The sequence below is a fragment of the Anopheles moucheti genome, chromosome 2 (assembly GCF_943734755.1).
Source record: "Anopheles moucheti chromosome 2, idAnoMoucSN_F20_07, whole genome shotgun sequence".
Classification (NCBI taxonomy): Eukaryota; Metazoa; Arthropoda; class Insecta; order Diptera; family Culicidae; genus Anopheles; species Anopheles moucheti.
The window spans coordinates 51,047,568-51,065,248 of NC_069140.1; the positions used below are offsets into that span (position 1 = coordinate 51,047,568).

A 17,681-nucleotide genomic window follows, 5' to 3' on the forward strand; every position below is an offset into this window, starting at 1 on the left:
TATCATGATGAAAGGTGTCTTATTTTACGTTGATTAAGTAACAGAGAGTAGATAAATATGACGCTATATTTTGCTATTATTTGTCGTGGTTTGAATTCGAGATTATAATAAGTACAATAAAACAAACAGAAAGTAAACGAAATATTGTCAAAATTTAGTATAATTCATGTTCATTTAATCATTTTGTAAATAAAGAATCTCCACACACATGTTTGAAATTTGAAGAAGTTTAATTTTTTTTCCATCTTGATTTGCTCTAACGCAATGAAGATGTGACATAATACTGAACGTAAAAAATGCCCGTCGTAAAATGTAGAGCCAATCATCATCAAATCAAACATCAAATTGTTTTCGGCCTATTTGTTAAGGCAATGGCTAATTACTTTTGTTTTCCTTTTTTAAACCCTTTGTAGGCCAGCAAAGTGTTTCGATGCCTCCTCGTCCATCCAGCAGTCACTCGCAAACTCCAAATCAGCAACAGCAGGGCCCGAATCATCAGCACGGCAGCAGTAACAGTAATCTCGTGCACGGCAATCAAACACAGGGACCGCCGGATCATCACGCCCGTGTTGGCTCACCGAATCGTCCACCGTCGGCCTCCGCACAGCAACTGCCGCCCGTGTCGACTGCCCCTTCAGGCAGTGTATCGTTGCCACCGTCGTCTCAGGCAGGCAGCGGAGGATCGACCGGTCCAGCGGCAGGTATGGCCGCGCAAGGCTACCAGGCGCAAGCGCCACATCCGCCACACATGCACGGTCCCTACAAGATGGGTCCCGGAGGGCCCGGTGGTATGCCTCCGGGCGGTCCGGGACAGCAGATGTCTCCGTATCCGCCACCACCCCCTCACCAGCAACCACCACCGCAGTCGCAGCAGTATTCACCACACTCGCCCGCGAGTTACTCGCCGCGTCCGCAGTACCCGGGAGCGTATGGGCCATCACCACCGGTACCGGGACCACCGCCACCACCCGGGACACAGTCACCCCAGCAGGGTCCACCCGGAAGTGGTGGGCCACCGCCACCACATCCACCACCCGGCGGCTATCCGGGGCAACACCGCATGCCTAATCATGTGGGTGCCGGTGGTCCGCCACCACCGCACTCGCAGTACCCTCCGCATCAGTATCCGCATCAGCCACCAAGTCCTTGGGGACCACCACACACACAGGCCGGACCGGGTGGAGCCGGTACGGGCCATGTAAATAATCATGTACAGCAATCGCAACAGGGTCAGAGCGGTCCGCCGACTCCTGGCGGAGCAGGAGGCCCTCGGCAAGGCAAGGGTATGCCGCCGGGGCCACCGGGAGCTGGTGGAGTGCATCCGCAGTCGCCCCAGCAGCAGCAACACTCACAACACCACCAGCCGCCACCACATCATCAACCGCACCATCAAGCGCATCATCAGCCGCCCCACCATCCGGGGCAACCCCAGTCCCAGCAACCTCCGCCCCAGAGTGGTTCACCGCAACCGCTCAACTACCTAAAGCAACACCTTCAGCACAAGGGTGCGTACAGTGGTGCACCCAGTCCTACGCCACCGCCCGGGCAGGGCTATGGTAACGGTCCCGGCATGCATCCACCGATGGGTCCACCTCACCACATGGGTCCACCGATGGGGCTGCCGCCACCGCCGAATGCGAGCAGTATGGGTCCACCACCACCGGCCGGTACGCCACCCAGTCAGTCCCCCTCGGGTGCTGGAGGTAGCGCCGTAGGACACCAGCATCCGTCGCAGCAAGATAGTGGCCATCCGCCTTCGCCGCATCAGCAACAGCCTCCGACGCAACCACAGCATCCGGGACAACAATCCCAGCAATCGCAACAACAACCTCCCCACTCGCCCCACCATCATGCGCACGGGCCGCCACCCCATGCGCAGCACCAACCGGGACACCATCCTGGGGCCGATGTGCCACCGCAACCACATCATGGGCTTTTGGCGGGAGCGGGACAGGATAATGGCATCATAAACGCGACTGGCGGGCCCGGTGGAGGGGCGGGAGGAGGTCCCCATCATCACCATCATCCCCATCATCATCATCCAGTTACCTCACTCGTTACGACGGGGCCTGATGGCGCACCACTCGACGAAGCCAGTCAGCAGAGTACCTTATCCAATACCTCAGTAGGCAAGTATTCTCGAAATGTGTTGTTGGTCTGTTTGCAACACGTCTTTGTTGTTTTTTTGTTGTTGTATGCATCTAATCCGCAACTTCCCCTTTTCTGCCTTTACAGCTTCCGGAGAAGATCCTACGTGCTCGACGCCGAAATCGCGGAAAAACGATCACTACAACCAAAGCCATCTGACGGGCACCAACACACCGTCGTCGTCGAACGCGTCGCCCGGGCCGCACAACGCACACGAAGACTTCGAACTCAACTCGTCCCCAACGTCCTGGCCCCGGACGCCAGCTAGTCCAGTGAGTATAGTAACGCATGGCGAAACCACCGCTACTACTGCTGCTGTCGCCAGTGGCAGCAACATCAGCAGCAACGAACGCAACGGTAGCAACCGCAACAACACTAACCAACAACAACTGCACCAACCGCATCGCCAGCATCACCAGCAGCAACAGCAACAACTGCAGCAACAACTCTGCAACAGCGACAGCAATAGCGATGTGGTTGACGGTTGTCTGAGCTCCTTCAGTTCACAGACACTTCTTCTCTCTTCGCCTCGGTCTCGGAACGAGCGGCAACATCAGCAACAGCAACACCAACAGGAGCAACTGTCGATGGAAGACGATAGTGTCGTAGCTTACATTCCTCCATCCGCTTCCCCCGCGTTTGATGAGCGTTGTGGAGTCGCATTTCTGCAGCGCCCCGTGCACAGTAGAGACGCAGTGCCACTTCGTCGAAACCCACACCAACCAATTTACAACGTTCCTTTTCATCAGTCGGACCAAAATCACCATCACCTCTCCCCGTATCCTTATCATCAGTTGTTTTATCGGCCCAACTCATTCTCCCAACGATCCGTGCCTCCATCGAATCGATCCACTTTTAACGAGTTTGGGACCTCCTCCACCCGATCGCACATATCGTCCGCATCGAGATCAGTTCGTGATCATCCATTAGTAGTCGCTTCTGCTGATGGAGGTGTGGCTGCTGCTGGTGCTGTCGCCGCCACTTCGTCATCTCCTTTGCCGTTGGCTCGTCGAGAAGATCTGTCACCGTCTTCGTCATCGTCTTGTGCTGTATCGTCGCCATCGTCGGCTGCGGCGGCAACTGCCGCGGCCGCTGCGGCACTTGTTGCGTACTGGTACTCCTACTCCTCCTATTCGTCGCCGTCACGTTCACACGTCCTCGTGCCGAGCACGACGGCGACGCCGATGTTGATACGTCGTCCGTCGAACGTAGCCAGTCGTAGTAGAAACGTAGATGTACAATCGGTTTTCTTTTTTGTGCCTTTTTACTATAGAACAACTGTGTTTTTGTCCTCTTGTTTCCCTTCCGAGTACCCAAGTCAAAATTTTCCATTCCAACAATAATAATTGTGTGGTGATCCATCGTTACAAAAAGGACTGCTTTTCCAATTAACATGAGTTACAATTCAGTGGAAAGACGTTCGAGTTTGCTATTGTGCGAATCGACAATTTGTTAAATTTGGCTTGAATTGAATAATTGAATTGTTTCTAAAAGCAAGAACGTCTTTTAGCGTACATCCATTCATCTATAAACACCAAAACACATACACAGTTTACACGATCTCACCCTTAAAGTTTCCCATATGTTTCTAATTTTTTTTTTGCTCTTTGGTTGTTCTTTTGTCAGTAGTACTGTTTTATGGTATTTTTTCTAGTTTCGTAGCTTTCTTTTCGCTGATTTCTTTGTGCGTCGTATGCATAGGCGTGTGAGAGTTGTCTTTAAATTAAAATCACGATTTGGCTTTCGTTTGATTCGTTTTCATGTTTTGCTTCTATTCCGTTGTTATGTTGTTGTGCTGCTGTTTTGTCCGCTGTAATGATTTTTTCCGGTTGTTATTATTGAACTTATTATGTGGATAAGCTCAAACGTTATGTTTTGCCTTTTTTAGTATGCAAAAAAACATATACATTTAAACACCTATCCGAGTGTATACACGATGGATGGACAATAACTCTTGATCATAGCCGTCATCCTTCTTCCCGCTACCAACACACCATCCGTTTAAATTTGGACCGTCATATTTGTTATACTATCAATGTTTATAATTATAAATTGAAAAATTGATGAACCACCACCACCAACCAACCCACCAACCTGAGCTTACTGAAAGTTTGACGCCTTTACTGAACTTGTTCCCTTCGATCGTTTTCTCCTTCTAATTCGCAGGTATTTAACAGTCACGTTCCTCCCACACCGGAGACACCTTTTAGATCAACTAAGGTTAATATCGTTTATTTCACTTGTCAAGTGAATGCCAAATGCGCGTTCGTTTTAGCAAAAATATATAATTGCATGGATTGGATTTGGATGTCTGTGCTTCGGTGCTTTCATTATTGGTTGCCTTTAAATATTATTTTAAGTCTCTTTTTTTCTCACGTTCTCTCCTCGTTCGGAAGGAACATGCACGGTGATAGAGCGTATGCATTTTCGTAACTTTGTTTTTTTTTTGTTTTTAGTAATTATTTAATTGTCACAACATTTTTACCATCATCTGCACAGTGTGGTGTGACTATAATTTTGGATGCTAGGAATATTAACAATATATAACCCTGTCTATCGCACATGATATGTTTCTTGAAACAATCCTTCATTCATTTGTTATATTGTAATTTAAAATGTTAAGAATATTTTGATTATTCCTCCCTGGAATGACAAGGGAATTGCTTTTTTTCAAAGAATTCCCGTTATCAGACCTGTTCATGTTATTTTCTCTAGATTTAATATATTAATTTTTTATTATTATTCATTGTTTTCTTTTTGCTAATAATTCACCTTAAATATCTAATTAACGATTGGTGTTATAAAAATAATCCTCTTTTTTAAATATATGCATCTTCTGTCTCGTGGAACTAACACTAATCAAATATTAGCATACGGTGATATACTTTTCACAAGGCTCTTCTAATTTTGGTGTGAGATTTTATCCCTTTTGTTCTCTTTTGTAACACAGGTGATTTCGACCTTTTTATTTTCCATTTTTATTTAGCTTACTAAAACGAAAAGAAAGTTAACAATTCGTAGGCTAACCTTTCCCATTATATTCATTTTCGTTTTATGACAAACTCAGCAGAAATCGGACAGTTTGAACAAGTTGTACGAGATGGACGATAAGCCGGAGCGACGAGTGTTTCTGGACAAGCTGCTGGCGTACATGGACGAGCGAAGATCGCCGATCACGGCCTGTCCGACGATCTCGAAGACACCGTTGGATCTGTACAAGCTGTACGTGTACGTGCAGGAGCGTGGCGGGTTTGTTGAGGTGTGTAAGGTGAGTTGCTAAGCTATCCTGACCTGTCCAATCCCCAAACTTAACCCTACCCTCCCACTCTAACCGTTGAGGCAGCTGAAGCTTATTCGAGAATGGTTGAGCGTACAACGCGGGTGTCTGCGTGTTTTTTTTTCTCTTCTTTTCTTCCCTTCCTCACCACCTCATCTACTCCTTCTACGCCACCCAAATCACTGAAGGTTACCAAGAGCAAAACGTGGAAGGATATCGCCGGTATGCTAGGTATTGGTGCGAGCAGCAGCGCTGCCTACACGCTGCGAAAACACTACACAAAGAATCTGCTACCGTTCGAATGCAAGTTCGACCGGGGTGGCATCGATCCGGGGCCGATCATTGCACAGGTGGAGGCGGGTTCGAAGAAAAAGTCCGCCAAAACGACTTCCGTTCCCTCGCCAGGTAAGGATGGGATGGATCAATTTACCGGAAGAATGTTTGCCGTAGCGCACCTCAACAACTTTCATTATATTTTTGTTCGTTTTAGGCTCATCCAACTCGCAAGATTCGTTTCCCGCGCCTGGCAGCAGCAGTGCCTCAATGGATGGCTATGGGCCGTATCCTGGTAGCGGATATCCGCCCGGTTCTACACCGGACTATGTGCAGCAGCAGCAGCAACAACAACAACAAGGTAGTGTCGGAGGTCCACCGGGGGCTGCTACCGCCGGTGCTCAACCGGGTCCGGGGCAGCAACAAACACCCCAACCTCAGCAAAGGCCACCTTCGCAGCAGAGTGGCACTCAGTCTCCTCATCCAGGTAGGGATGCAAAAAAAAAATATACATATTAGCTGTTCCTAAGTTTGTGTTCGATTTTGTTTAATGTCATAGTAATAGATTTTGGTGAAGGTGTGTGCATTTTACAATTTTATATGATTTTTATATAATTATTGTTGTGAAAATGTTCCCTTTAATTACTTGACTACCCGAACTACAATAATTTAAGAAGACGTAATCATTGTTAGGTTTATGATATACACACTGCACTTCACAGTATGTTATTTGTATATATGTAATTCAGAGACAGCGCCAGTTGTTATTGTCCCATCATTCCATTCACTATCAACTGTAGTTCGCGGATTGGCCTTTTTCCTTTAGTATGTGTGTTTCGTTGCCTCGAAATAGATACAGATGTGTCTACCGTTGTCCCGGTTTTTGTATATGTGCCTCATGGTTCCCTTTTCATCATTGCGCTCTCTCTCTCACACTCTCTCTGTTTATCATCTTTCTAACATCGTGTAGGTTCGGCACCGCCTGCCTCTGGCGATAACATTAGCGTGAGCAATCCCTTTGATGATCCTGTGGGTCCACAGCGTCCCCCATATCAACAGGGTGCTCCCTATCCACCGGTTTCACGTCCCCAAGGTAATGGCACACCAATGCTCGCTCCCTATCTAACACGCAAATGGTACAGTTCCTTCATCCCCGTCCCGTCCACCATTTGTTTGTTTGTTCATTCCGAAAACATTTACTAACACCATACACGTTTGTATAAAGTAATAAGGGGAAACAAAAAAAAGGTTTAAACACACCCCAAGCTTAACATTCTGCACAGAAATGTTCCCCAAATGTAACCGTGAATTAGCCGCGACTGAAAGAGCTTTCAATAAACAAAATAGTGGAATTTACTGATTCATTTTCTTCATTTTCTCGTAATTGTTGCATACGCGTAGGTGCACCTTATCAAGGACAGCCGGGAGGTTACGGACAGTATGGTGCACCGGATCAGTACGGCCCGTCTGCGGGCACACCGCCTGGGCAATATCCACCACCGCCCGGTCAGCAGGGACAATACCCACCAACGAATCGACCGCTGTATCCTCCGTATGCACCGCCGGAAACTGGAGAAGGGTAAGGATATTAGTTATATACTTATGTTTTGTGTCAGTTGTGACCGCGACGTTGGTAGTGTAAGGTGAACTAGCGGCAATAGAAGATTCTATGTGAGAAGTAGGTACGGTTTGGAATGACCAACTACTCTGCCCATCGATCTTCTTCTATTCAGCCACATCGCTTGATGTTCGTACTCCATGTTGTAACTGTCGTGCTAACATACAGAACGAATGAATAAAGACCAATGCGTTTAACCTAATGACAGATCTCTCTACAGAGGCACACCACCATCGTCGGCGGCCGGGGTCCCTGGACCTCCATCTGCGGCTGATCCCTATCGTGGATACGGCAGCTCCCCGTACCCTCCGCCACCCCAGCAACGACCATATCCGCCGCAACAGCAACCTGTCGTCAGTGCGGCCCCAGGAGTTCCTCCGGCAGGTACTCCTCCAATTCCGGGTCAGGCTGGTGGAGCCTCGCAAGGGCAAGTGCCACCAGGTGGTCCACCATCGCAGCAGCAACAGCAACCGCAACAAACACCTCCGCCACAGCAGCAACCTGGCGCACAAGGGCAACCGGGTGCACCTGGTGGCTATCCGGCACCGGTCGGTCAACCGGGCGTGCCTCAATCAGCAGCCGATTACTACCGACAGCAACAGGAACAGGTATCTAGCTAGCTTCTCTTTTCCATTGTTATCTGATCTGATTTGGCTTCGTTTTTGTGTTGCATTCTGATATTTATCGTGTAAATGTGTTTCAAGGCTCTTCCCTACCCACAGCCCAACCAGCCGCGGCGTCATCCGGATTTCGAAAAAAGCCAGCAGCCCTACCCTCCGTACCAGCAGCGGCCTCAGATGTATCGTAAGTATTGGACATGTTTGTAGACTACCATTTCCGGTACGGTTCGTAATAAAGATCTGTATTCTGTTCTATAGCAGGTGGATGGCAGGCAGGTCCTGGTGGCCAATACCGTGGTCAGTATCCTCCGCAAAGTCCTCAGCAACAATGGGCACATAATGGTCCCCGGCCAAGCGGTCCTCCGGGACCACCCGGTGCTGGTGGCCCTCCGGGAGGTCCACCGGGCGCTCCGGGTCAGTGGGGAACAGCCACGGATGTTAATCGCTATCCTCCCAATCAACAGCAACCACCTTATCCAACGCATCAGCAGGTTAGTAGATCAGATTGATTTTGAATATATGGATTGTTTCACCTACAAATGACTATTTTTCTTTACTTAAATTTTCACAGGGTCAACAACAACCCTGGAATCAGATGCCACCAACGTCGCAGAATTCACCACTACGACCACCATTACGCAGTGGCAAACCGTATCCGCCGATGGCGGGAGCCGGTCCCGGTGTTCCAACACCTCCTGGTTCCATGCCTGGAATGCCACCAGCCAGCATTAATACGCCTCCGCAACAGTCGGGAGTTGTGAGTGGGCCTCCCGGTACAACCACGTCATCTGGACCGGTCGTCCCTGTTGCGGGCGGCGTTCCGCCCGTTGTTCCCTCCGCTGGCGGCGTAGTACCGGGTAGTGGCGTGCCTTCCGTTACTGGTAATGCCAGTGGTGTGGTACCCGGAGCAGTTCCGGTCACTAATGCGCCACCAGTGGTAAAAGTACAACCCACTGCGCAAGGCGGAGGACAAGTGCAACCGACTGGGCCTAACTTTCAACCTTCCGGAACTGGTGGTGTACAGCAAAAGCGAGACATTGTGTTCCCTACGGATAGTGTGGAAGCTACCACACCGGTACTGTACCGGAGAAAGCGCATCACCAAATTGGATATTGGCCAAACTGATGCCTGGCGGATATTTATGGCACTACGTTCCGGACTGCTCGTCGAAAGCACCTGGGCGTTGGATGTGCTAAACATTCTGTTGTTTGATGACTCGTCCGTTGCTTACTTCGGATTAGCGCACATGCCGGGACTGTTGAATTTGCTGCTAGATCACTTCCAGAAGAGTCTTTGCGATATGTTTGAGAGTGGCAAAAGGGAGGGCACAACAAACCGATTCAGCGTTGAAGGAAGTAACCGTGCCGCTCTGTTGGACAAAATGCTAGACGTTGATGACGATGATGAAGTGGAGAAGGAAGAAGAACAAAGTCGTAAAATGCATCAACAAACTTCCATAGTGAATACCTCCTCGATCGCGGTGACCACAACCACCGAAACGACGATAAAGCTGGAACCAGCGTCGCCTATAATGATGGAAACGACTACAATGACTACTACTACCACCATGATCAAGCAGGAGATGCTAGAGAATGGTCTACCGGATGCCGCTTCGCTGCATCACAACGGAACGCAGGAGAACGGTGGTACCAAAGGAGGTTTTACTAAAAGTGCTGGTTCGACGATAGATAGACGAAGAACCACGCAGTGCTATGCGAGACGCAGCATGAAACCATGTGATTCAAACGAGGAACTAGATCTGGGTGCGGTAAAGAACCCACCGAACCCGGACGAACGTACATTGATATTGACGTCGACGACGAACTACACGATGACGTCTCGCAAGGGTCGTCCGGTAAAGATTCATCCCGCAGAGGAGGATGTGTTTGTGCTCGACCACAGGCGGGATTGGGACCGAGCGTCCGATTATCAGTATCAGCGAGACACCGAGGTCGGGGGTGATCCGTGGACGGCCGGTCATACCGATCCAGACCCGCATGATTACATTATGGACACGTTCCGGGCCGAGTTTGTGAACATTCCATTTGCAAAGTACATTAAAACCAGCGCCAAGTATGCTGAGGCTGCTAAGACGGCCAGCACCACCACCACCCGGAACGGCAAGCGGATAGCAGCCAACATGAACAACAACAATTGTTATATTAGCACCGTAAGTAACAATAACAACAGTGCAAAATGTACAAGCAAAAACGACCGGGAGCTGCAGCATCAGCAGGAACCAGAAGTACAAGAAGCAGAACCGGTTGAGAAAATCACGACAACGGCGTTGAAAAACACGTCCGAAGAGGTGATGGAGATGGATGTGGACATGAAGGAGGAGCATTCATCGCCACCGAAGCGAAGGAAAGAGGAATCGTCCGCTACGCCACCGACGTTACGCACCCGGAAAGATCATCACATTGCGCGGCTGATGAACGGCGAAAGTGGCGAGGAGGAAGAAGCGAGAGACAAGGTGGTGGATAGTGGTGTGGATAAGGTAGTAAAGAACTGTATAATGAAGAAAGAAAAAGCGATGGCAGATGATAAGGAATCAGCACCAGCCGAAACAGTTGATGGCAAGGTCGCGGCAAAGCGTACGACTCCGACGCCAATGGATGCGGACTGTCGCGAGATAGATATGGAGCTGGAGAAGACGTCAAGTTTATCGAATGGGCCACAAGAACCTGCGCATAACACTGATAATGAGCAGGAAAATAGTAGCGAAACGAGTGAATCGTCTCCAACGACTGATCGTGAAACGCAGCCACAGCAAAATAGCGTGAAATCGATGGAATGTCACAAGGAATCAGCAGTCGTAAACGCGGTCGTCGAAAAGATGGACATCGATGAGCAGGAAGAAGATGATGTTTCGTCTGTAGTAATTCCGATGGTTGGAAAGACGATAGCCTTCGACATAGCGGATACGGTGCGTGATCCGGCCCGAGTGCTCAAACGTCGACGTATGAGTGACTACGAGGACGAGTGTTACACGCGCGACGAAGCTAGCCTATACCTCGTGACCGAGGGGCAGGATGCATTGGCTCGGCGTTGTGTAGCCATCTCGAACATCTTGCGCAATCTCACCTTCCTGCCAAACAACGAGACGGAGTTCTCCAAATCATCCCGCTTTCTGGCGATACTCGGCAAGTTGTTGCTGCTAAACCATGAGCACCCGTTGCGTACGAAAAAGACGCGCAACTATGACCGCGAGGAAGATGCCGATTTCTCCGACTCATGCAGCAGCTTGCAGGGTGAGCACGAGTGGTGGTGGGACTTTTTGGTGCAAATTCGCGAGAATATGCTAGTGGCCACGGCAAACATTTCTGGCCAGCTCGATTTGTCCCGTTTCGACGAGCCGATCTCACGCCCAATCCTGGACGGACTGCTACATTGGGCGGTGTGCCCGTCGGCGCACGGTCAGGATCCGTTCCCAACGCTCGGTCCAATTGCGGCCTTATCGCCACAGCGGTTAGCACTCGAGGCACTGTGCAAGCTGTGCGTGACGGACGCAAACGTGGATCTGGTAATAGCGACACCACCATTCTCGCGGCTCGAAAAATTGTGCTCGGTGCTAACACGTCATCTATGCAAGAACGAGGATCAGGTGTTGCGCGAGTTTTCTGTCAATTTGCTGCATTATTTGGCTGCTGCTGACAGCTCGATGGCACGCACAGTTGCACTGCAATCACCGTGTGTGTCGTATCTGGTGGCGTTCATTGAACAAGCCGAACAATCAGCATTGGGTGTTGCCAACCAGCACGGCATTAACTTCCTGCGAGACAACCCTGAATCGATGGGCACTAGTCTTGATATGTTGCGAAGGGCTGCCGGTACGTTGCTGCACCTAGCGAAACATCCAGACAATCGACCCCTGTTCATGCAGCAGGAGCAACGACTACTAGGGTTGGTCATGAGTCACATACTGGACCAGCAGGTGGCGCTGATTATCTCCCGTGTACTGTACCAGTGCTCTCGGGGGACTGGACCGCTTACGACGATGGAGATCGAATCGGGTGGTAAAACGAACACTTCGAGCAACTCCTCCTCCTCCTCCTCCTCCTCGGTAACGGCTGCTTCCAATTCTTCGTCTGTGATGGAAACGAAACCGGGAGTTGATTCGAAAACAGCATTAACAGCGATGTCTACTAATGGTAACAGCAGCAGCAGTAGTATACCAAGCACAGCGGATGGTTCTTCACCGAGTGCTGCAACGAATGGCAGTAGCGCGCCAGTAACGAACAATGGAACTGTGACTATCACCCAAACAGTCTCGACGAACGGACAGGTGACAGCGGAAGAATTTGTCACACCATCCACTCCTTCCTCTGTCGCTAACGTGCCGGAGGGTGTGGATAGCAACAGCACCCGATCTGCCAACGTGGAAGCATCCTCCTCCGTGGCTGCTTCGACGGCCGCGGCAGTGGCTGGGTATGATGAGTCCAGTTCTTCGTCCTCCTCGAACGCTACGGCGGATCATGGTGCTTCAGCAACTAACACGCCTGGTTCCCCTGCAGCAGCGACGACCGTAACATCGGTGAACCCGGATGGAACGTCCAACAGCAACGCCAGTTCGGCGGCATCAACAACAAACAGTGGTAGCACTAGCAGCAGCAGTAATTGCAGTAGCAACAACAGTAGTAGTAACAATAATAGCAGCAGTAGCAGTAGCAGCAACAGCAACAGCACTAGTAGCACCGTTCCCACGAGTCCATCAGCCGTAGCAGCTACAAACCCTTCCTCCCCAGCAGCGAATGTCGCTACAGCACCTCCCCAACCATCTTCACAGCATCCGATAACGGCTTCATCGTAGTGGAATCTTTACTGAGCCACTGAGATATTGCGCCACCAGCGGCAGCTTTAACATCGGACCCGACGACGGCAAGTGCTGTCTGTGGACGGTGGGGGTCGGAAATGATCGCAAGGTTCGATCAGCTGTGGTGGTGGTGGTGAACGCAACGCTTCTGTGGACGCGGTGATGTGTATATCGAAGATTATATATATAAAGTTATTTATAGTTACACACATATTATAAATATATATATTTATAGGAATATATATTTAGCAAAATGAAGAAGCGAAGATCGATGATAAAATCAAGCAAACTGGAAGAAGGGTTTAATTTGCGGGTAGCATAATAACTGAACGCCGGACACAGAATTAAAACGAAAGGATAAAGAAACAGTAAAACTAAAAGGAGAGGAGGGACAACAATAGGACACTAGCGGAAGGATACAAAAGAAGTGCGAAAACAGGAAACAATGGTGGTTGAAAAACCGAAAAGAGCAAAGTTAGGCTTTACCCACACACAATGACACGTGCACATGCATATCTACATATACAACATACTCATTGGAATGAGTAGATTGCAATATTTGGATTGAGTTGGAAATTCGTGAGTGGTTGGAGGATTCGAACGTTTTCAAAGACCTTTACAAAAACGTCTAACTGTGCGTAAAAGCAGGGACGCTACTCATATGGGTATTATGCGTATAATAGATATGCGTGTGTAACGGGTGGTGTATTTGTGTGAGCGAAAGGACAAAAAAGCACTGGAAGTTATGCGCTCCGTTGTTCCGGTACGAGATCTGTGTAGGTAGAACCGACGTCAAGGCGGGTTCGTTTGCTTTAAATTGTGCTTTTGATTGGTTTTTGGAATGGATAAACAAAATCGTTCCGTCGATTGTTGTTGTTCAGCTTGAGCAAAATTACGCAGGAAAACACTCACCATTAGCGAATGGCCGTAAGGTGAGGTGTCGTAGTCTTGTAAACAGTTCATATCGGGAAGGAAGGATCCAAATGGTTGTCCTTGTTCGTGTGAACTGCATTGATACAGAATTGTTAGACTTTCGATAGCAACCCATGATGTAGAAGTAACTATCAAAAAGGATCGTGTGAAACATGATGATAAGAAGCAGAAAGTATTACAAAACAAACACGCCGAATGCAGGGTTTAGTTTTTAGCAAAACGGTTTTGCTGCTTCCATTCCATTCCGATGAGGAGTCACACACAACTGCTTTCCAGTGCGTGTTGTTTTGTTGGAATGGACGAAGAGGACGGAACGCGGCAAAGCGGCAAAAGAGAAGGGAGGACGTGAAGCTAGGAAATGAATGTTCTTCTCAGTTTTTATTCGGCTGCTTGCTTCGTGCAGCTATCCACGCACGCAAGCACACAGAAAGTGCAGCTGTAGCGAAAAACTGGCAAAACAAAATCATACTTACCATCCGACAACAAGGCCCAGAACAACCACACAACACAAACATACGTCGATCTGCGCCAATTCGCCCAAGTTTTAAAGGGCAGGAAACCGTTCCGTAAAGGCAATGGTGAAGGAAGTTAAGGGTTTAATCTGTACATAGTAGGGTAAAAGGCAGGAAGATGCAGTGTGAATGTACGCGAGCGAGTAGAATAATCGAAAAAATGTGTTACAGTAGCGTGTAGCGTTGATGAAACAGTTTTATGAAGTAGAGCAGGTGGACAACGGTGTGTGTGTGTCCCCATGTGTCCCCGTGTATAGTAAAGGTAGTATATATTGGTGGTATAAATGCTTAAGAACAATGTGTACATAACGGATTCAAACGCACTAGTTTTAGTAGGGCGATGGATGGTAGAAAAAAAGAAGGACAGAGATAAGCACGCCGCGGACAGAGTAGTGTGAGGTGGTGGAAAAGACATGCAAAGCCAACATTCCTCGTCGAGTTCCGGTTCGAGTTGCTTGTGGTGGGCTCTCTCGAACGGGACGCGCGGTAATGCATGCTGCGGCTGTCCTTGCGGTAGAACAACTGTGCGGGAATGGATGGGCACGCAGTGCTGCCGCTGCTACAGCTTCCCGTAAGGTAGGGTTCTGATGACCCTGACACACATGTTGCACGGAAAAGAATCTCCACAATGTAAGCGATCATTAATCCTTGATTACGGTTCGATTATGCTCCTCCCTTTCTTTTAAACCGACAGGCCAAGCGACAGGTCTGATTTTTCCTTTGTTTAAAGACAGACAGTAGTGATCGTGCATGCGTACGATCATCATCTTCTTGTACTGTTGTGTTTAGTACAACACATACTGCTCCATTCCGCGTGAGTCATCAACAGGGAAGGAAATTGAGTACTTTCTTGTTTGCTTGCCCTAGGGTCGTCAGACTGGGGCACAAGCGGCATTAGGCGCAAGATGCTGCACAACGCCAGGATAGGGAAGGGTATGGTCTCGTGCATGCGTTTGCGATGATTGTGTGCTTCAATCTTATGTGTGTGCGTGTATGTGTGCGTTGCAAAGAGGGGGGGGGTAAGATATAGGGAATATTGTGCAGAAAAAAAGGTGATAAGTTATTTTATTTTATTTCTTACTACATTATTAAGCATTTTTTTATCAGCAGCACTGTTAGCACACCTGATATGAATCGTTCCTCTTGCAATTATGTTGCCTGTACGCACACGGTTTGAATATTCTTCAAACCCTTTTTTTCGGTACCGATGATCGCGTGTATACTTGATCGTTCCTGTATTCGCTTATGTTACAGGAATTTTGTGGACCGTTTTTTTTGTTGTCTTTTAAACAATGGATATTATTATACCATATGTTAGAGTTTCAATATCCTTAAAGATAATTTCTCAAACCTTTTGGGGGGTATGAGTAGTGCGCGCGTTAAGGCGATTACTTGCGCACGACACTGCAACCTTTTTGCATTGGCACGAGCAGCTAGGAAGGATGTTGGGAATCATTCTTTTTTTTTTTTAACCATATTTCTTTCCATATGGTTCCCAAAACTTCTCTTTCTCCAAGCAAAGGCAGACTGCTTGCTGCATCCTTCCCCAAGTACTTGCGTGTTGAACGTGTCTGTGTGTGTGTGTGTGTGATGAGGGAGTAAAATGTGAAATAATTAGTAGAAGGAGCGTAGTTTAAAACTAATTTAATTACACTTAGCAAGTAGACGCAAGTGGGGGGGGGGGGATGCGCGCGTTTGTGTGTGTGTGAGTGTGTGTGTGTATATACACGAGAAAACAAGTCAGATAGTAAAAAGTACTAAACTAAAATAGACACACGCACACACACGTAAAGCAAACAACACGGCAAAAACTTGTGGACGGATATCTGGAGCAAATGAAACTTAAATTATCTGCCACTGGGGAGGGTGAAAAAGGAGCGTTTTTTAAACATTCAAATGCTACTTCCTTTCTGTGCACCCACACACTCACACACACGCGCGCGCACTGTGCATCACGAATTCGGAGCGTATGTGAATCTGTACGATATGATGATACCTCCCGAGGTCGTCCGTAGTTCGGTCCCTTTGGTTTTGGAAGCGAAATGGAGCAAAACACACGTTGATAATAGTTGATAAGAGCAGATCCAACACAAAGCAAACAGCGCACTCGTGGCGTGCATAACTCTATATATATATAGTATATAGATAAAACAAGCAGAGGGATACACACATACATGCGTGCGTAGCAATTCTCTAGCGAAAAAACAAAATGGCAAAGGATAACAAAAGCACACTTGCAACAACAAACAGAAAGAACACTGTGCAAAAAATGCATAAGCTAAAGTCATGTTTTGTTAGTCTGCCTGCCCTGGCGTGGGGTTTGCGGTAATGTGGAACCCCTTCTGGTGGTAATTGGTAAAACAAAACAAAGAAAAAAAAAACGGGGACAAAGCAGAAAAATATCCTTTTCATACGGTGTGTGTGTGTGTGAGTGAATTTTGTCAGTGATGCGCGCAAACGGCTGATAAAGGGGATAATTAATACTAAGCACTGGCGATAAATGTGGACAGCATCACCTATCCCCCCCCGCTCCTCTTCTTAGTGTGCAGAATGAGGAGAACCCGGGGGGACGGTGGTGTGGTGTGTGTGTTGTGAATGGTTGATGAATGGCAATGGATGATTGCGGGTTATGTTTAAACAAAAACTGTAATACTTTTACACACCCATAAGTCTCTATGTGTATAGTAGTATACGTGGTGCGCAGAAAAAAGCAAAAAGCGACGGATAGTATAGCTGGTAGCGTAAGTAGTAGACCGAGGGGAAGGACGAAGAAAAAAAAACAGAAAGGAAGCCTCGGGAATTGTGGATCTTCGCCTATATCTATCTGTAGAAAACAAAGCAAAAACTGAACCACACATCCACACACAGTCTCGGCGGCAAGGAAGGCAAACGGGCAACGGTAGGAACGGATGGAACAATAGAAAAGAAGATGCTGGCGCGCTCGGTGGGTGGTTGTGTTGGCATTCATTGTACGGGTGCGCACCCGCGGACAAAAAGAAAACAAGAAACAAGGAAAAAAACTAAACAAAAAGCAAGAAAATAACAAAAAAAAAGAACATAAGCGACTGTTTTGGGAAGGGGACAGGGGTCATCATGGCGTGAAGCCGACGACGAATATACGGGAATAGGTACACACGTACAGAAATTAACACAAACACAGACACACACCTATTGTAATGCGGTGTGTGCGCCAGCAAAATGCAAGGATGCGGAAAAAAGGCAAAAATCTATTACGCAACGGAGAAAATATTTGTAATTACTATTATTGATACATAAAAGTATAAATACACTTAGTTTTTTTAATTAAAATAAAAATTGAGAAAAAATTAAAAATTGAAAACAACGTGTTTTTTATTTACTTTACTATTTTAGAGGTACTACATTTAATCCGAAATTTTGCTCTATGTTGCTTCCTTCTTGAAAGGGGTCATGGTTTTGATCAGATACATTCGATGATGCTGTAGCGGTTGTAAAACGGTGGCGGATC

General features: G+C 47.9%; 1 protein-coding gene across 7 annotated transcripts in view; it reads left to right on the plus strand.

Moving 5' to 3' along the window:
- Window positions 1–17,044, plus strand: part of LOC128298307 (trithorax group protein osa) — a 111,334-nt gene extending 94,290 nt beyond the window's left edge. The window contains exons 6-17 of one of the 7 annotated variants that reach the window (XM_053034051.1): window positions 414–2,129; window positions 2,236–2,420; window positions 4,315–4,368; window positions 5,216–5,416; window positions 5,614–5,830; window positions 5,916–6,185; window positions 6,669–6,791; window positions 7,100–7,277; window positions 7,525–7,924; window positions 8,021–8,120; window positions 8,195–8,427; window positions 8,508–17,044. In XM_053034051.1, the coding sequence (XP_052890011.1) occupies window positions 414–2,129; window positions 2,236–2,420; window positions 4,315–4,368; window positions 5,216–5,416; window positions 5,614–5,830; window positions 5,916–6,185; window positions 6,669–6,791; window positions 7,100–7,277; window positions 7,525–7,924; window positions 8,021–8,120; window positions 8,195–8,427; window positions 8,508–12,746 (7,916 nt within the window). In that variant the 3' untranslated portion in view covers window positions 12,747–17,044. The remainder of the gene's footprint in view (window positions 1–413; window positions 2,130–2,235; window positions 2,421–4,314; window positions 4,369–5,215; window positions 5,417–5,613; window positions 5,831–5,915; window positions 6,186–6,668; window positions 6,792–7,099; window positions 7,278–7,524; window positions 7,925–8,020; window positions 8,121–8,194; window positions 8,428–8,507) is intronic. The other 6 variants (XM_053034054.1, XM_053034053.1, XM_053034052.1 and 3 more) reach the window with 6 other exon arrangements.
- The last annotated feature ends 637 nt before the right edge of the window (window positions 17,045–17,681 follow it).